Source organism: Chiloscyllium plagiosum, chromosome 5 (genome assembly GCF_004010195.1).
Source record: "Chiloscyllium plagiosum isolate BGI_BamShark_2017 chromosome 5, ASM401019v2, whole genome shotgun sequence".
NCBI lineage: Eukaryota > Metazoa > Chordata > Chondrichthyes > Orectolobiformes > Hemiscylliidae > Chiloscyllium > Chiloscyllium plagiosum.
The window spans coordinates 7,203,441-7,224,405 of NC_057714.1; the positions used below are offsets into that span (position 1 = coordinate 7,203,441).

A 20,965-nucleotide genomic window follows, 5' to 3' on the forward strand; every position below is an offset into this window, starting at 1 on the left:
TAAGAAGCATTTGGATGGGTATATGAATAAGAAGGGTTTGGAGGGATATGGGCCGGGTGCTGGCAGCTGGAACTAGATTGGGTTGGGATATCTGGTCGGCATGGATGGGTTGGACCGAAGGGTCTGTTTCCATGCTGTACATCTCTGACTCTATGATTCATTTGGTGGTCAGTAATATTTATCATGATGTTGCAGAGAATATTTATACTTGTATTGACAAATGTTAACATTCTGCGACGAGTTTAATGGGTAACCAAAAAATGTTCTTTAAAAGAAAATCACAGGAAAGCAGAGGGCTATTTGTGTGAAACAAATAGCAAAGCTGCTGAACTCAGCAATATTTGCATATTCACAATAAACCCACACATCTTTTTATTAATAGTTTTAAGAAAATCTTTTGAATATTACAAGTACAAAACCAAACAATTCAAACCAATATTAAAAATAAACCCACTAATTACATAAATAATAATTAATAACTAAGCTAAAAAAGGAAAATCCTAATAATGATAATAACCAATACACAGCTCAGCAAAACAAAGCAATAGCCCTCGATCATCGAGTGCATAAGTTTATACATATTTGTATGTTCATAGTTCCTTCCCTCTGGATACGAGACTCATTACATGGAATTGCCATGGCTACATAAAGGCTCTTATTAGTATGGCAGGCAAATCTTTACATAGTTAGTCTAAAAAGGGCCGCCATGTCTTATAGCAAATCTCAGTTTCATGGTGCACCATACTCATAAGAAAGTCCAAGGGGATGTGCTCCATGACTAGCTTACACCAGCCCGCCAGCCCCGGGGGATTTTCTGACAGCCACCTTATGATTCCTGATGAAGGACTTTTGCCTAAAAAGTCGATTTTCCTGCTCCTCTGAATGCTACTTGACCTGCTGTACTTTTCCAGCACCTCTCTAATCTTGACTCACCCTAATAGAATGTTCTTTCTGGCACAAAAAGTGAGGATACTGTAAAGCCTTTTTTTTGTGTGCATCTAATGAACGTGAATTAACAAAGCCAAGAAGAAGAGATGCCAGATCTATCTCTCCCTCTGTCCCCGAGGCTGCCTCTATTTCACCTACCATAGTTCTCCGGTATACCCGCAGTCCATGTGACAAGACAAAAGGCAATGAGTGAGCATGCCCATGCTCACTTTACATTTAGGACACATTGGAGATGCTCCCACTTTAAATGTGGACCTGTGGAGAATCTTCAATTGCAAGGCGTGGATCCTGTTTCAAATTGAGATCATTCTTGCATTTCCCAGATATCCTCCCATATTTCAGAAGAGATCGCAAAGTCCAACTCCCTCTCCCGTACCTTACAGAGCCATGCAGTCTCCTCCAAGGGACCCCCTCCCAGTAGATGACAAGTGTTGCTAGCAGATAATGTACCCTCAGCAGTCAACACCCTCTTCTCCATGTCGGGCCTATAAGGATCAGTTAGAAGCGTAGTCTCTTTTTTTGTGTGAAGTTTCTAATTTGAAAGAAATGAAAGTGGCCCCTACTGGGCAAATCATATTTCCGAGCCAACAGGTCAAGAGACATCAGTATGTCCATTTCGAATAAATTGCCCAGGCAAGACATGCCCCTAGCTTCCCACAGTTTAAACCTAGAGTCCACCATCCCTGGCTGAAAGCTGAACATACCAACTACAGGTGTCAAAAATGACGTTTTGAAAATATTGTCCTCACCCTGACGCATTGCCCTCCACGCCTTGACAATATTGTTTTCATTTTGTCTAAGAACAGCAGGCCAATAAGGGGGCATCTTGCCTGAGATGCTTCGATGTCCAGCCAAAGTGAGTGAGGGTCCCCCCGCGGCCATTCATTCAAGTAAGATAGCAACGAGCTTAACTGATAGTTTTTGATATTTGGGAGGCCCACTCCTCCCAATCTGTAAAGTAACTGCAATTAGTCAATTTAATTAGGGGCCGCTTGCAATACCAGATAAAAGAACTGAACCAGTCGTTCAGTCTTCTAAATATTTGCTTTGTAAAAAGCAGAGGAAGAATTTGCATAGGATACAACAAGCTGGGCAGAATGTTCATTTCAATGAGGGCTATCCGACCTCACCAAGAGATTGGAAGCGCCTCCCATCTATGAAGGTCCTGTTTGATTCTGTCGAATAAATGACCAAAATTGGCTTTAAATAGCCAATCAAAAACAGGAGTAATAAATATACCCAAGTAGAGAAAGCCCTCTTGTGACTATCTAAAAGAGAACCGAGATTCGCCCTCAAGATCAGGCACTCTAGGGAGACCATCCATGGGAATTCGTAAAATTGATCTTTTATCCCGAGAAGCCACCAAATAAATTGATGCATTGTATCAGGTGTGGCACTGAGACTGTTGGGTTTGATAAGTTAACAAAAACGTCATCCGTATACAGTACGATCTTATGTAATTTCATCCCCACTTCTGGACCATTTATATTGGGATCCCTGTGTATTGCCTCCACCAGCAGTTGATCACCAACGTGAAAAGCAATGGTGACAAGGGACAGCCCTGTCGACTGTCCCAACAAATACTAAAATTGTTTGACCATATACCATTGGTGAGGACTGTGGCAAGAGGATCACTGTACAAAACCTCCACCCACCCGATGAAGGTCTCTCCCAGACCAAACCACTTCAAAGTATGAAAAAGATACGGCCACTCGACTCTGTTAAATGCCTTTCCGCATCGAAGGAGATCACCAATACCTGTACCAATTGCTGTGAACATACTTGAATCATGTTAAGTAATCTCCTGACATTATCCGTTGACCTGCAACCTGTCTGGTACCCTTAATGATGGAGGGCAGTACAGTTTCTATTCTTAATGCCAGAGTCTTGGATAGAATTTTGAAGTCAACATTCAGGAGTGAAATGGGCCTAGAGAAAGCACAGTCCTGTGGGACCTTCCCTTGTTTAAGAATGAGAGAGATGTTCGCCTCACTTAGAAATGGTGGGAGGAGGCCAAATCTATGTGAGTCATTAAACATACTAAGCATCGGCCCTGACAATATACTTATAAATTCCTTATAGAACTCACTGGGGAGACCGTCAGGACCAGGCACCTTCCCATTCTGGAGCGACCTCTCAGCCTCCTGCACCTCTTCCTCTGACATTGGGACATTGAGGAGAGACTCTCGATCAGGGGTCATTCCCAGAAGGTCCAAATTCTTAAAAAAAAGACTCCATCCTAACCCGCCCACTCTCTCAGCTTTCAGATTGGTATAATTCAAAGTAAAATTTCTAGAATGCTGCATTAATGCTTTTAGCCTGTCTGGTACCCTTAATGATGGAGGGCAGTACAGTTTCTATTCTTAATGCCAGAGTCTTGGATAGAATTTTGAAGTCAACATTCAGGAGTGAAATGGGCCTAGAGGAAGCACAGTCCTGTGGGACCTTCCCTTGTTTAAGAATGAGAGAGATGTTCGCCTCACTTAGAAATGGTGGGAGGAGGCCACATCTATGTGAGTCATTAAACATACTAAGCATCGGCCCTGACAATATACTTATAAATACCTTATAGAACTCACTGGGGAGACCGTCAGGACCAGGCGCCTTCCCATTCTGGAGCGACCTCTCAGCCTCCTGCACCTCTTCCTCTGACATTGGGACATTGAGGAGAGACTGTCGATCAGGGGTCATTCCCAGAAGGTCCAAATTCTTTAAAAAAAAAGACTCCATCCTAACCCGCCCACTCTCTCAGCTTTCAGATTGGTATAATTCAGAGTAAAATTTCTGGAATGCTGCATTAATGCTTTTAGAATCATAGGTCAAATTTCCAGTGTCCTCTCTGACCGAGGTAAAGACTTGGGGGGGGTACTCCTTTCCTAGCAAGATATGCTAGGTACTTGCCCGGCTTGTCCCCGTGCTCAAACAGCCTTTAACCTGCAAATGTAAGCTCCCCCTTGGCTGTCCGTGTCAGCATGGAGTTCAGCGTAGACTGAAGCACCGTGATCCTCTGCAGTTTAACCAGCAGGGCCTGTCAAAGTATGTCTTTTCAGCTACTTTCAGACGCGTCTCGAACATGGATTGTTGCTCACCCATCCGTCACTTCTTACTGGCTGAATAGGAAATAACCAACCACCTAGCAATGGCATTAGCTGTTTCCCAAAGAATGGATCGGCTACTGGCCAAGCCGGAATTAATATCTAAAAAAGCTTTGATACATGGGGAAGAATATGGGATCTTACGTGTTTCCTGTCCCCCAGCCCACCCCCTTAAATTCTTGTCAGACGCACTTTCTAGACTGGTTAATCTTGTTAATGGGTCTGGGTGGGTTGCACTTTGGCGGGTCGGTGTGGACTTGTTGGGCCGAAGGGCCTGTTTCCACAATGTAAGTAATCTAATTCACTGCTGTCTCACAGCACCAGAGACCCGGGTTCAATTCCCGCCTCGGGCAACTGTCTGTGTGGAGTTTGCACATTCTCCCCGTGTCTGCGTGGGTTTCCTCCGGGTGCTCCGGTTTCCTCCCACAGTCCAAAAATGTGCAGGTTAGGTGAATTGGCCATGCTAAATTGCCCGTAGTGTTAGGTGAAGGGGTAAATGTAGGAGAATGGGTCTGGGTGGGTTGCTTTTCGGCGGGTCGGTGTGGACTTGTTGGGCCAAAGGGCCTGTGTCCACACTGTGAGGAATCTAATCAAATCTAATCTCAATATATCATAGTAGGAGGGGATTTCAATTGTCTCACAGACCCTACAATAGACAGATTGCCTAAAGGCAATCTTTGCGATCTTCTTTGCGATCTAAACAATTAAGGGATTCATGTGCTAAATTGGGGTTTGTAGATGTTTATATACCCCTTCACCCTACTGGCAGGGACATCACGCTCTTTTCAAACCCAGATAAATGCCATACCAGGATTGATCTTTTCCTGACCCCCGCAGCACACCTGTACACGGTGGTGTCATGTACATTTGGCAATATCACTATTTCTGATTATTTCCCAGTGTATTTAATAGTTCATTCTTCTGCCCCTGTTTTTGAGATAGTCTACCATGGATCTGTTTCTCCAGGGCTTCAATCCAGCTCTTGGAGGAGTCAGTATCTGCCTCTACCCTAACAGCCCAGTGCTCGAGCTCATAGGTCCTTTTTCCCAAGTCTTGCAGCATAGCAAGAGCCAGCTTCTCCTCAATTATTTCCAGGATCTCCTTCCCCCGGACCTCGTGAGATCTGGCCAGCTCCTCAATCAGAGTCTAGTGAGTAAGCAAGCCCGCTTCTTCCGAGGGCTGGACCATGGCCCTGACCCCAGGCGAGCTTCCTCCTTTCTTTGGCATTCTCCAGCTGCAAGAGCAAAGCTAAATAGATTTTTTTCAGGTTTCTAGCTCCTTTACTGTGTTTTTACTCTCAGTAAAGTGTTTAGGATGGGTTCTGGCTCTGTCGGGTCAGTGTTGCAGCGCAGAGCCCAGCAAACACGATCCTAACAGGATGTTGCCATCTTGGATCCCCTCAAAACCCACACATCTAATCCTCATCTGAAACTGCACACCATTAGCCATGGCATGGCACTATAAACTACTTGGAAATTATAGCCACAAAGAAAATCTCCAGTATTTCCAATTTACACTGCCAGCAGGCAAGACTGGCTGTCTGTTACATTGTCATCTGAAGATGTAAACTTCCAATAACGTTGGAAATAAACCATAGTGAAGCCCAATTTAGAGACATGAAGAATTCAGTTTCACCACTTTTTGCCAGTGACTTTGCGGCCATAGAGTTAACTGCAGAACCGATGCAGTTAGACAGAGTCCAGCATTTCAAATGTTCTTTTTCACAGAGATCCCCTGAAAATCCGTATGTGCACATGAGGTAGCTAATCAGGAGACCCCCTTGAGGAATTTATCCCACTTTGTAACTTTAATTTAATAAATTTGTTTTTTTGGGAACTATACCAAATTGTTTTCACAATCTACATGCTCTATTTTGTTATGAACTTCCAAACTTAAATCTGGCATGTTGCACAAACTGTCTAATTCCTAACTTGTCTACCTCTGACCCCATTACAGCTTAGCTGCCACTGAAACTCTTATTGGTGGCTGTGTTAATTTGAAACTGAACAATTCTCACATTCCTCTGACAGGCCCCAAGTATGAACTTCAACTTATTCAAAACTCTGCAATAGAACTCCCTTCTATTCTGCACAATTTCCAGTTGCCTATCTCCTCGTGTCCTTACTGATTTAACATTAGTTGAAGTGCCTGAATTTTAAAATTCTCATGCTCATCTTACACTCTCTTCATTGCCATACCTCTCCATCTCTGCAATTCCTCCAGCGCTGTGAACCTTCCTCTCTGCCTCAACGGTCTTTTCCTGGTTTTGACCTCTTGAGGATTCACTCCCCTCCCTCTGCTTTCTAAGAATTCACACAGCCCATTATGTTAGCTTACTACATTGTAGTAAAACAGTCAAGCCAAGGCAGCAAAAACACAGATTGAAATTCAATATTTTATTCCTCTAAAAATGCTAATTCAGTATTCTCTTTCTTTCTCTGTCTCTGTCTCTCTCTATCTCTCTCCCCCCCGCCTGCTCTCCCTTGGCCAGGATGGTAAATGTGAATACAGAAACATCATTGTGTAAAACACAAAAGTATCAAGTGAATTGTTTTCTATGGTACATAATTATATAGTACTGTAATCACTTGGATAGAATAATTCTCAAATTTAACAACTGAAACAAAGCTTTCTTTAATCTAAGTACTTTTTAGTTCTTGCAGCTTTTGAGAAACCCAGGTGATGGTCATTATATCCTGGTCTGATTGTACAGTGTGGGTTGTGGCTGAAAACACACTGAAAAATGCAAATATTTTAAATAATTCTGCAGGAAGCAAACAATCCATAGCTAAAAACACACAACGATAATTTCCCTGGAGGCAATTGAAGCATTCAGTACAGTGGTGTCTGTAACAAGTAAAAATTCTGCAATTTGCTAAATTCTATCTTGTTTGCTTTGTTTGACAGCTTGTTTTAGAACTAAATAATACATGGTCTGCTTCTGGAATCTTTGTCCTCATCTGAAATTCAGGAGGACTGTCTTACTGATGTCTGGCACACTATTTATATGTGAGCAGTCTGAGATGAATGACTTGTAGACTTGATGTTGGGGATAAGGATAATGATACAGACAAAGAATAAGCATTCTCCACCTCTGTCATTAGATTAGCAAAAAAGAATTAAACTGATTGTTGGATTGCAAACTGCTGAACAGAATAAAGAAGAGTCTTTAACAGTGTTTGGAAACATAGTGGAAAGGTTTAAAACGTACATTTAAATTTCAGTTTACAAATATTCTCTTAAAAAGTGAAGACTATAGTTTTTTTGTTCAGGGATTATTTGTGCATTTACAAAATATTACAAAACTAAATGGAAAGAATGGTGCCAGTGCTCTGGCACTGACCAATGAACACAAGTCCTTGCCTGGCAGAATGACACAGGTCTGGAAATGCTGTGCATGCGCCAAATCCATAAAGTGAATTCTGATTATAGCATTAATTAGCCATTCTGACTGACCTGATGTACATTTCACAGCCTTGATTTATTATGTCCACTTGTCTTATTCACCCTCAGCAGCAACACAAGGCACCCCAGCAGCACTATGTAAAAGATCTAGATTTCTTGATTTCTTGGAAAACTTTAGCATTAGATTTTATTGTTACACGTTCTCACGTTCAGAAGTACTTAAGTACAGTGGAAAGTGTACCATGTCACCATTCCCAGCACCATCTTAAGTACAAAGGTACCTAGGTATAAAACCTTAGGTACAAATAGAAAATAAAGAAATAAAAGTTAAACATTACAGTTTGCATTTAGATATAAAGTTAAAATCCTGCATTTCCATTGGTAGTTCATAAAAAGTAAAATACAAATTAACTTTTCCACCACTACCCTAGCTGTGAATGCCCTTCAGGAAATAGTTTCTCGGAAGTAGATTGCCATGTCCACAATTATGAGGATATAGTTTGGCTTTCCAATTATGAGTATCAAAGGTGCTCTGATTATGTGCTGAGATTTTCTTACCACCTTGACATGTATGACATTTCTTCACAACTACACTACATCTTTATGAAATTTTGGCTATGTAAAATTGTTGTCTTTGTTTTCCGAAGTCCTGTATGCCCTACCATAGGAACTTCACATTCTGCTTGCAATATCTCCATAAGATGTTGGAAGGTTCCAACACTCTGGAACTCCTTCAGACTAAACTTCATTGGGAGCTGTCTGTGCTAATTTACTTTACTCTGGATCACCTTCCTGATCCTCAAGTATAATGAAGACATGCCAAATATCTCTTTTGAGCTGTTCTTACTCTCAAAATGAGTATCAGCCACAGTAAAATCTGCTTGCGTTATTACTGTCACCTCTTATGATGGACTTTGTATGTAGCGTCCACAGAAATGGCTAAACAAATGGAATATATCCAGACTGCGACTGTTCTGTCTCTTTAGTTTCAATTGGATTTTCAGTGATTGTAGACAAAGCTATGACTTTAAATAAACTCCACCTACAAATAATTTTGTAACCCTCCGGACTTCCATGGTTTCCAATAAATGACTTTCTAAATAAACTCCACCTACAAGTAATTTTGTAACCCTCCCGACTTCCATGGTTTCCAATAAATGTCACACTCCAATTAAACCTTATATAATTGAACTGGGAGATATCAATCCCATTCACCAACACTTTGGCTTTCAGTGAACTCACTGGAGGGAAAATTAAATCGTTCCTCAAAAGAGTTTGAGTAATCTCTGCACCCTTAGAATAATAATTGGCTTTGCTGCTGATTTTTAAGAAAGAGGAGCTGACTTCCCTTTGGGTAAAAATTTTTATATCTCTCATCCATGTTATGCCCTTACTGGGAATCAGGGAAGAGTCTGTTGGTTGGAGTCATTCCTGGCACAAAGGAATATGGTTATGGTTATTGGAAGTCAGCTCCAAGACTTCAGTGCAGGAGTTCCTCAGGGTAGATATTTTCTAATCAACCTGTTCAGAGATGTTATTGCATGTCTCAGGACTGGGTGGGATTTGAACCCGGACCTCCTGGTGCAGAGGTAGGGACACTACCACCATGCCACAAGAGCCCCATGAGTTCCTCAGGTTACGTCCAGTGCCCAACCATTTTCAGCTGCTGTCAGAAGTGGAAATGTTCACTGATGATTGTATAATGTTCAGCACCATTCGCAGTTCCTCAAATGCTGACAGAGTCCATGTCCAAGCGCAGCGAGACCTGGACAATATTCAGGCTTGAGCTGAAAAGGGGCAAATAACATTCATGTCACACAAATACCAGGCAATGTCCATCTCTAACACGAGAGATTCTAACAATCACCCCTGTCATTCAGTGACATTACATTATTGAATCCCCACTATTAACATCCTCGAGGTCACCATTGACCAGAAACTGAACTGGACTGGCCATATAAATAAATGGCTACAAGAAAAGATCAGAAGGCAGGAATTCTGCGGTGAGTAACTCTCCTTCTGACTCCCCAGAGTCTGTCTACCATCTACATGGCACATTGTCAGGATTGTAATGAAATATTCCCCATTTGCCTTAATGAGTGTAGCTCCAACAGCACTCAAGAAGCTTGACACCATCCATGGCAAAGTAGTATGCATGATTGGCACCATATGCACAAGCATCCACTCCCAATGCTTATAAGCAGCAGTGTGCACCATCTAGAACTTCAAGGCTGCTCAAACAGCACCTTCCAAACACAGGACCACTTTTGCATCTTGAAGGACAACAGTAATAGATACATGGGAACACCACCACTTGCAAGTTCTCTCCAAGCTGCAAATGAACCCTGCTACTCCCAGAGTTATCACAAAAGTTAAAAATCTTACAAAGTGCGCAAATTTAACAATTTATCTGACCTTCAGACACAGATTGATAAAAAGTTTTTTTACTGAACAAGAATTACTATTTATTGCAAGTATTTAGCCTATAGCTACAAGTGGGCACTTATAAGCTGTCAGCATATAATGCTACCAGTTACTCTCATCTCCTTAAAATCTCCCATCACACGCACGCCCATATGCGCACAATTATTGAGCACAGGGGAAAAACAGGAAAGATAGTTCAGTTATTTTTGATCCCCACTTGTATTGCAGAAATGGTTCTCCTGACTGTTCTGCTGACCAGCACGTAGCATCCTAGTTTTTCTCTGGCTACTTGCACTGGTTGGTAAGAGACCCAAAGTAGCTGGTTCATTTATAAAAAGTATGCACACCCTCCGCTCCAAATCATCCGTAACTCAATCTTCAATTACTGCTTGTTTAAATAATGGAATACAATATGCCTGCAATCGATGTTAGGTTACTTGCTTTCAACACATACAACCACCCTTTCAAAAACTGGTTTGAAAATAACTCTTTCTCATTTCAGTCCACAGTTTTTACAGAAAGCACAAAATAATAAGACACAGTCCTTGCAATATATCGATCCTGACGATATGCTCATCTATAAAGCACACACACTGCCATTATTTGGCTGGTAGCTGAGAATGTCGGAGCTCTGATGCTCCTCTCTCTTCTTTCTGGGGCTGCCATGTTTAATCAAGTGACAGCTATAGAGTGATACAGCATGGAAACAGACCTTTCAGTTCATCTCGTCCATGCTGACCAGACAGCCCAATCTGACCTAGACCCATTTGTCAGCTTTTGGCCCATATCCCTCTAAACCCTTCCTATCCATATAGCTATCCAATGCCTTTTAAATGTTGCAATTGTACCCATCTCCACCACTTTCTCTGGCAGCTTGTTCCTTACATGCACCACCCTCTATGTGAAAAGTTTAGCCTGCAGGTCCCTTTTAAATACTTCCCCGCTCCCCTTAAACCAATGCCCTCTAGTTTTGGAATTCCCACCCTGGGCGAAAGACCTTGAATATTCACCCTACCCATGCCCCTCTTGATTTTGTAAACTTCTATAAGGTCACCTCTCAGCTTCCAACGCTCCAGGAAAAAAGGCTCCAGTCTATTCAGCCTCTCCCTATAGCTCAAATCCTCCAGTCCCAGCAACACCCTTGTAAATGTTTTTTGCACCCTCTCAAATATAACAACATCCTACCTATAGAAGGACAAACCAGAATTGTACTCAATATTCTAAAAGTGGCCTCACCAATGTCCTGTACAGCCGCAACATGACATTCCAACTTCTTGGGTATCTGAAAGGAATATATCATCACAAGGAAAGAATGGGGTGAAGAAGGGGAGTTAAGTGTCATACCACCCACATTTTATATCTGATATCAAATAACAGAATGTGGATGATGTTGCCAGGGTTGGAGGGTTTGAGCTATAGGGAGAGGAGTTGGGAGGTCATGTTGCAGCTGTACAGGACATTGGTTAGGCCACTGTTGGAATATTGCGTGCAATTCTGGTCTCCTATCGGAAAGTTGTTGTGAAACTTGAAAGGGTTCAGAAAAGATTTACAAGGATGTTGCTAGGGTTGGAAGATTTGAGCTATAGGGAGAGATTGAACAGGCTGGGGCTGTTTTCCTTGGAGTGTCGGAGGCTGAGGGTTTATAAAATTATGAGGAGCATGGATAGGATAAGTAGACAAAGTCTTTTCCCTGGGGTGGGGGTGTCCAGAACTTGAGGGCATAGGTTTAGGGTGAGAGGGGAAAGATATAAAGATATAAAAGAGACCTAAGGAGCAACTTTTTCACTCAGAGGGTGGTACGTGTATGGAATAAGCTGCCAGAGGATGTGGTGGAGGCTGGTACAAATACAACATTTAAAAGGCATTTGGATAGATATATGAACAGGAAGGGTTTGGAGGGATATGGGCCGGGTGCTGGTAAGTGGGACTAGATTGGGTTGGGATATCTGTTTGGCATAGATGAATTAGACCGAAGGGTCTCTTTCCATACTGTACATTTCTTTGAACTATGTAGATTTTGAGAAATGGCATAAAGCAATGATATAACATCATCCTGAATCTCTCAGTGACATAGAATGTTCTAGGCTCTATCATGGCTGGTTCCATGATATGGAGCATTTGTAACTGTTTCAGCTTTGCTCCCTTCTTCTGCAAATATCTTTGCCCTGAAAATGGGAAAGTAGGATGTGTAATTCAGTGCATTGTGTTTGGGTGATGTGGCTGACAAAGCTGAATAGCTGGAGTATGTGGAAGCAGTGGGAGATGGCTTTGAGTCCAGCATCATTAGAAGGTGGGTGATGAAGGTCACCTCTGTGTCAGGTGAGAGTCCTGGCTGGCATTGATTGCTGGTAAGTGAGTGACGGTGGACTGCACATCAAACTGGTCAATGTCTGGTAAATTGGAGGTGTTACGTTAAAATGTTTTCACTGACTTTTGACAATCTTTGTGAGATTATTCATTTCTTCTAGCATTAGAGTGACTAATGCTCCTCCTAATTTTGTTTCAGCAACAACATATATTTTATTTTTAATATTTTATGTTGATATCTAGTATTTATGGCGGAAGTCCCTTGCATAGGAAACAGCCATTTCATCATTTACTTATAGAAAGAAAGTGTTAAGTAGCCATGGTAAAATAGTGATGGTTCAGATCGCCCCAAAATCTTTTTAAGAATGCACATTTTAAAGGGATGTCACATATGCTGTACTTGGATAAAGTATTTGATTTTGATTTTTATAGCACAGTTGGATATTGAAGCACCTGTAAGTAAACAATGTTTCAACGTTGAATATAAATTTAATTTGAAGTATTTTATTCACTACAGTGTTACATGTAAATAACTTTCTGAACTATTCATACTTTGTGCGCAAATAGCCACTTCCCAAACTAAACTGAGCCAATCAGCAAATCTTATTCATTTAAGTCAGTTAACAGAAGAACAAATGTTAGTGATTACCAGGCAATCTCCATAGTACTGAATATTAACTGTATAGAGTCTCACCCTATCTGGTTTAGCCATTGGATGTTCTGGAAATGTAAGGTTTTGTTTATTTTTCATGTTTCTTTTTTCTCTCACTCTTAATAATCTTTCTTTCCCACATTTTATTTCTTTCTCCACCTTCTGATTTGCCATCAAATTCACACCCTGCAGTTTACAGTTCCTTCCTCATCCATGCACTGTAGGTTCACAAAGAAAGACACACAATTGCTGACTCTGCTCACTCAGTTTATGTGCAGGCTATCAGCTTCTTGTGTCACAAGTTACCATAAGTACTGTCGACATGAGAAGTTCAAAATCATGAATATGCGAACATATAACTGCTGCTGTTTAGTACATTCTGGTCTAATGTTGGCTATCTTAAATTGAGAAAACCAGTGTGACAAGGTTTCAGAAGAGCAAAAGGAAATATAAAAACAATGCTATGCCATTGAACTTCTTGAGTCTGTTCCACCATTTAATTAGACCATGACTGATCTGTCCTTGAATTCCATTTATCTGTTTTTGCTCCATTTTCAATGATATTATCACCTAACAATAACCCTATCCATCTCAGTCTTGAAAGCTTGAATTGTCCCAGTATCCATGATGTTTTGGGAAGATGAGTCCAGATTTCTAACACAGTTTGTGTATAAAAATATTTCTTGATTTCATCCAGATTCAATTACAATACTGTGTCCCCTTATTCGTGATCTCCATCACCAGAGAAGATAGTTTATCTGCATTTACCATATCAAAGCTCTTAGCACATCTCGATCACATCACTCTTCAATCTTCTATAAAGAAATAGAAAAACAAGACAATTCATCAGTAGTCATTGAAAGAAATTGCAGCTTCACACTTAAAGTCCAATATTTAGCCATTCCCATTGCCAATCTTCTAACCTCTTCAGCTCACCCAGCTTTAATCCAGCTGGAATAACGACTAAAATGGTGAGGGTCTATGTGCCCTTCCATTTTATATTTGCTTGGCCCCGAAGAGGGGGTTACACCTGAAACGTCGACTTCTCCACCTCCTGATGCTTGCCTGTTCCTCCAGCGTCCTGTCTGTCTACTTTGGATTCCAGCATCTGCAGTTTTATTTTTGTCTCTAACCTGATTTAAGATACAGGCAGGCTGTAATTTATGTAAGGAAGGTAATGACATAATGAAATTTCGCTGGACAAGTGGAAAATGGTGGAATTCTATGTTCATTGGAATTGAACGCTAGTGTCAGTAATGGTGACCATAAAATTATCATCAATTGTTGTAAAGGCCATCTGGTTCACTAATGTCCTTTAGAAAAGAAACCCTGCCATTCTTACCCAGTTTACAGGTGACTTCAGATCCACAGTGATGTCGTTGGCTCTTGACTGCCCTCTGCTGAGCAAGACACTCAATTCAATGGAAATTAAGGAGGGGTTTGTTTGTTTATCGGTGATGCTCAGATCTCATGAAAGGATATAGGGAAAGCTCAGGCCCAATATTGGCCTGCATGATCTCAGGCTACCAGCAGTAAAATTCCAAGGAAGTTCTTTTGTCCATAAGGTCTTGGAGGATGGATGTATTTTAATAGTCCTTGTGGATAAGGACCAATTTGAGTGCTCAACCCCATAAATACAATTTGTTTGCCATACAGCTTGTTTTCATAGATCCATAAATGTCCCAAGTTCAAAATTACTAGAATAATTTTTGCTTGTTTGAAAAATTAGGTATTTTGGTAGGGCGTACTGGACAGAAATAGGCCATTTGGTCCCCCCAGTTAATGCCAGTGTTTGTACTTCATTGTCAATCTCCCATCCTTTTCTATCTACCTCAGTTAGCATAATCCTGATTCCACTTCCTTTAAAGAAGTGTAGATTTCTGTGTATAATATCTGTACTATCTGTCTTGACCGCTACCTGTAACTCTTCTTGCATTCTATATCCTCACTGCTCTTTGCGTAAAGACATATATTCTGAATTCCCTGTTCTGTTTCTCCGGGTATTTCTGGTATCCTGTATTAATGGCTCTCTACAAGCAGACTTTGGACAGCCAATGGTGGGTGTTAAATCCACACAGACTGCTTGCTAGCAGGGTGACTGAGGGATGAGTGTAATATGACAATAGGATAAGAGGGGCCAATGGAGAATCTTGGGGGTAAAAGCATTGTTTCAACGATGGCAGGCTCAAATGTACAGCCATTAAATAGGTCAACAAAAGCATTTTAATTTAAGATAATACAGGAATATCTTGTCCATGGGTGAACCAAAATTTAAACTATTTGTTTACTCAACCTTAATTGTACTTGAGCATTTTCAAATTACATTGCAACTTAATTCTGCTTTTTGTTTCCTCAACAGAATGTGAATGGCATAAAATACCATGCAAAAAATGGTCATCGGACTCAGATACGTGTCCGCAAACCATTTAAATGTCGTTGTGGGAAGAGCTACAAGACTGCACAGGGTCTGAGGCATCATACCATCAATTTCCACCCACCAGTGTCTGCTGAGATCATCAGAAAAATGCAACAGTAAAGGAAATAAAATACCTGTACATGTGTCTATATGAATATGTAAGTATATGTGCTGGTTGGACTATACCAACAATCCCAAGCATCACCAGCAATTGCTAACTGAAAAATCCTGCATGTAGGATAACTTCAGCAACCTATTCAACACTAGTAATTTCTGCCTTTTTTAAGTGTGTGCTTAAAATTCTGTCTCTTAGAATAATGTATCTCTGGACTGTAGTGTACATGCCTTTGTACATGTGTACAACTGCTCATAATACCTATAATCCATTGTTATTACATAAGGTGCTAAAAGTATAGATATTTGAAAATATTTCCTCAAATTTGCATACTGCCAATGTTCACATTTCAGTATGTTTATGTGTGGTGAATACATTGACTTATTTTAAAGCTGTTGTATCTTCAACTTTTTTTTAACTTATAATTTTATTGACTAGTTTTATAATCCAAAAGCTGGCTGACCAAAGGGGATTATGTGAAATGTAAAATTCTTCTGATTATATGGAAGATGCACTGGAGGTAATGTTAACTTCTGCTGTGAGTGTGAACTGGTGATGTCTGTTTTCTGCTCTTGGTTCATCTCAAGGTATTTTTACCATTGACCGCAAAGGAAATGAAAATCGAAGGGACATGCCACTGAGCTACTGTCATCAGTTTCACAACACAGGCAAGAGTTAAAATTAACCTCCTGTTTCTGTAACTCACTGAGAATGTGGTACAGACGCCAATGGTAACTTTTACTTCATATGAACAAACATTGCAAATGTCAGCATGGTCTAAATTTGTAAGTGTTTCGTACAGCAAAGATACAGCAGTATGTTAAATATGTTGATGTATCTGCAGCATGTAAAGCTACAAATTTACAAAACGTTATTAAAATTATTATTATACCAGAGGGAAATGTGCAGGTGATTTGCACATTACTTTTTTAATAGAATTTTATATAACTTTTTTTTAATTTTCCCTTTCAGGAAGATATTTGCTTTCTTGGTAATTTGTTATGATATTAAAATGAATAATTTTCTTGATATATACCACTTTGAATATGTTCTGTTATGTGGAACTGAACTTCTTCATCATAATTGATGAAGTTTCTGAGCACTTTGTAGTTACCTGTTGCAAGTAGATTTAAATGTTTGTGTGTTGCCAATACCTGCAACCACTGTACTTGCATGTGCCTATGGTTGCAAGGACAAAGCATCTTAAGGAGGTGGTTATGGAATTTTCTTTTATGTTAAACCTCCTACTCATGGTTAATGTATTTTTGTGAATTTCTCTTGTATTAATAAGCTCGTCAATGCCTTGTTACTGAAACTCACTGCATTCCATTTGTAATTAAGTGGTAACACTGTGCTGCATGTGAACAATGTTTGCCATACAGATGGTAAAATACTTTACTTGTTGAGTAAGCATAAATTTGGCCATTTCCAGTCTTGATGGCCGATTGGCAGGAGATCATAATAGTTTGCCCTTCTTGGTACTGCTCCATTTAATGAGAATGGAAACAGCATTTTGGATAAGTCAAAACACTCATAAACTTGTCATCAATGCATGTAAATTCTTGATAAATAACTACTATAATTACATTTTACAAGTATTTGCTTCTACCTTGTGGCAGTATTACAAAACATATATGGATGGGGTTACTTTGTTGTGTATATCAAATTGTATCGTCAAGTCTTTGTAAAGTGCGCTCTAAATTATATTTTTCATATGTTCTATGCGGGATGGGGGGGTGGGGGAGGAAATGTTACTTTATTAGAAGTAATGTTGAGGGGTGAAATCGGAAGGTACCCTGATAAATCACACAGAAAGCTGCTTTCAAATGTAAGAAGTAACAAATAAATAAATAAATAAAAACACCTCCGACTCGATGGCTATCTTCTACTTTCAGAGATGTGTAACTAAGGGTTATAGTTCCAGTTTGCCAGAATATATTGTTAGCACCTGCACTTACAGTTTGCTAATTCTGCCAAGGAAAAGAAAGTATGCAGATATTTTGAGAAGGCTCCTTTCCGACTCAAAATGTGGAAGAAATGTATCGCTTTTTAAGAACCAGCTCTCAGCCAAGCTATCTGGGCACAGCTATTGAACCTCAACAAACCTAGCAATTCATTATGAGTAATATTGGAAAAGACATTTGGAATTATTTCACAAAAAAAACAAATTACAGGAACAGCTCAGCAGGTCAGGTAGCATCTGTGGAGGGAAATCAGAGTTCATGTTTCAAGTTAAGTGACCCTTCAGAACACTGAATGTTTACCATTGCAACAGGTTGCACATCAGCTATTTTATAGCCAGATGCAGTGTGAAGCTACCTCTACTCTGCCCAGTAATGTCTTTTATTCTCAGTCAGGAGCACAGTACAGCATTTACTTCATTTCTCAATCACTTTAGCCCAACTTGTGTGAGAATGCCAGTTATGACCTGTTTTATACAGTCAGCCCAACTCCCCAGAAAAATGATTAAGACTCTTATCCAGGACCCATGAGAGACTTGTTTTGATCCTATTAGCTTGTATTGAATTGAACCTAAATTGTTGAAGTGAACAAAAGCTTTGCTTATATCAGTTTCTTAAGAACCTCCTTAAAGTCCTGAATTGGGCAGTCAGGGCATTGGACTTTGAATTTAGAACTGGTTTCAAATCTCCAAGCCAAACCTTCACATTTTTTCAACAGTTTTCGTAAGTGTAGGAGTATTCTGTTTAAAACACCTTGAGTATTCTGTGTCATCTAAATTCAAATTGTCCTAATCTGCATTGTTTTGAATTTAGATTCACATTTCATACCCGGTTCCAATTCTGTGGTTTTGATTAATTTTATACCAAATAGAACCGAAACTGAAGCAAATGACTAGTTTTGGCAAAAAAAACCCATATCATTACAGATGTAGAGCATTAACTTGAATAAGATGATGGTGAATTGGCAATCTATTTTATACTCCATCTCCTTTTGTTTTCCATTGAAATTAAGGATCAGAATGTAAAACAAGCTGTCAATTTATTATTGCAGGTTTTTGTTACCGTTCAGAACAAATCTTCCCCTCAAACTTTCATCAAAATGAATTTGGATAATCATACCATTTATCTCCTACAATGTAGGTCCAATGTTGCTCTTTCACGGTACAGACTTTCAGTTAAAAACAAGCAAATTTCCTTATAAAATGTATAGAAAAGGAATTACAGGTAAAGTAAATAATCCTACAAACAAGTATTAACCAATACACACTCTTATCTCATTCAAATAATCTCCCTTACTTTAATAATGGGTGTAGTTTTCCTATTTTGAAACTCAAAGCAAGTTCACCTTTCAGCTTTCATTTTAAAATTGCAGTATTTTTCGATTATTGTAATCAAATGTCTTGATTAGTTCTCTCAATAGATAAACCAACATTCAAATCAGAAAGGTACTAGAGCTGTTTAAAATGAGATACATTGACTGTAAAACTTCACAGAATGGCAATGACATGTTACTACAAACAGTGTATAGGATCTGAGCAGAAGAAAATCATAAACTCCTGCAAGTAAAAAAATTAATAATGATTTGAAAATACATGGAGTATGAAATGTTGTAAACCGGGAAACTTTAATATTCATAGCCTCAATGAAGAACAACAGAATGGGTAGGTGAATCATGAAAATGAAAGGGACAAATTGTAATGGATTTGCACATGACCTTAAGCAGAATAGACTAGCAAATCTACATTAAAGTGATACCAATGAAGTGAAAAGAGTATTATCATGCTACAAGTTTGACACTATTATGTGCTTTAAGATGGAATGATATTGACAATTCTGAATCTGATCAAGTAAAATGGAAACATGAATTTATGCTAGCCATGTATACAGAACCTCACTAGAATTAAAAGGTGAGTTCACTTTTTAACAGTGAACTTTTAACGCTTTTTAATCCCGACAGTGTGGAAACAGGCCATTAGACTCAACGGGCCCATACCACCCCTCCAAAGAGTATCCCACCCAGGCCCATTCCCCTACATTTCCCATGACTAATGCACCTAACCTACACATCCTGAACACTATGGGCGATTTAGCATGGCCAATTCACCTGCACATCTTTGGACTGTGGAAGGAAACTGGAGCATCCGGAAGAAACCCACGCAGACACTGGGAGAATGTGCAAACTCCACAGTCACCCGAGGCTGGAATCACCTAGGTCCCTGGTGCTGAGAGGCAACAGTGTTAACCACTGAGTCCACCATGCCATCCCATCAAATGTTTAAAAGTTTCTTAGGATTGTTTTTAAGCTTCCTTGATAGGAGTTCCAGAAATATTGATCAGTGTGAATCTCAAGATGGCCTTAGACACTCATTAGAGTTGAATACTATGCCAGATCAGAATGTTTATTCCTTATTTTTCCTGTAGTTTATGTCTCAACACAATGGGAAAATAGTTTCTTCAATGTAATAACTGTTCTATGTCTGGATCATTGTTGTACTTTCTGGATTTAGGTGTGGCATTCTGGTAGGAAAATCCAAATAATATTTACAATTTGAAGAAGTACAAAAATTCAATAAACACCATCACAAAAAGAGTAGGAAGCTGAGAAATAATGTTTTAAACATATAGATTTAAAAATCAATAGGTAACAAGGGAAAATGTAATGATATAAGTGTAGTTTGGATTAAAGTAGACAAGAACAATGATTTGTATTTATATGGCACCTTTTAATGCCATGAAATGCCTTAAGGCATTCTCGAAATATTTTGACCCCAAGTCACAAAATTGCTGTACTGAATGTGCACCAGTGGTTATCAACCCAATAGCAAAATATTAAATCTCAAAAATGATATAATGTAGAGTTAGAGACCAAAGGTAATAAAGCAAACATACGATACCTCAGAATTTAGAAGCATTGGCCAGAAACAGATGCAAGCTTTGTGTATGAAAATAAAGCCAGGATGACAAATTAAATGGGAAATAAATTTATCTTGGCCAATTATCAAGAAGAGGGCTGGATTTAAACTTAAGGGAAAGGAGAGACCCTTTGTGAAGCCAGGAAACTTACAGAAACAGATTTAGTTTATTTCCAGCTGAATTTTAAGTCAGAACACAGCTAACATTTTCTAGGTCACAGGCTGTTGAACAGGTCGACAGCATGGTGACCAACTGTCTTACATTTTCAGGTATAGTCCCTTATTTTGACTGTTATATATCTTGCACAATTGCAAGGTTGAACCTAGGAATCTCCATATGCCATTTTTTGGGAACATACCTGCTAACTAATGGTGAATTATGCATTCTGAACACTCCCATCCCCAAAAGCTGGTCAGTGTGCTTCCTATATTATTTCATAAGAATTGGTCACCCTTGGCATCAGGCTACAAGAAGGAAATAGAGAGAGACTGGAGATCAGAGCCCTGGTGGAAATTAGAAGGAATGGAGGGTGTCCCCGCAGGGTCTTGGCTCTGCAGAGACATTGTGCTCAAAGCAGGAGACACAAGACTCGCTCACAACTGATCCTTAGGCTTTCATTTAATGAACCAATATTTTGTACCCGGTAGCTTGTATGTTGTGAAGCAAATCCTGGAGGTGCTGACAGCTGATCCTGCAGAGTGTGCAACCAGGAGCGCATTCCTAAGCCTC

The 20,965-nt window shown here is 39.8% G+C and overlaps 1 protein-coding gene across 3 annotated transcripts in view; it reads left to right on the plus strand.

Annotated features, from left to right (window-relative positions):
- The window catches only part of jazf1b (JAZF zinc finger 1b), a 278,266-nt gene extending 261,041 nt beyond the window's left edge, over positions 1–17,225 (plus strand). For all 3 annotated transcript variants that reach the window (XM_043689536.1, XM_043689534.1, XM_043689535.1), the window contains one exon: positions 15,191–17,225. In XM_043689536.1, coding sequence (XP_043545471.1) covers positions 15,191–15,367 — 177 coding nt within the window. In that variant the 3' untranslated portion in view covers positions 15,368–17,225. The remainder of the gene's footprint in view (positions 1–15,190) is intronic.
- The last annotated feature ends 3,740 nt before the right edge of the window (positions 17,226–20,965 follow it).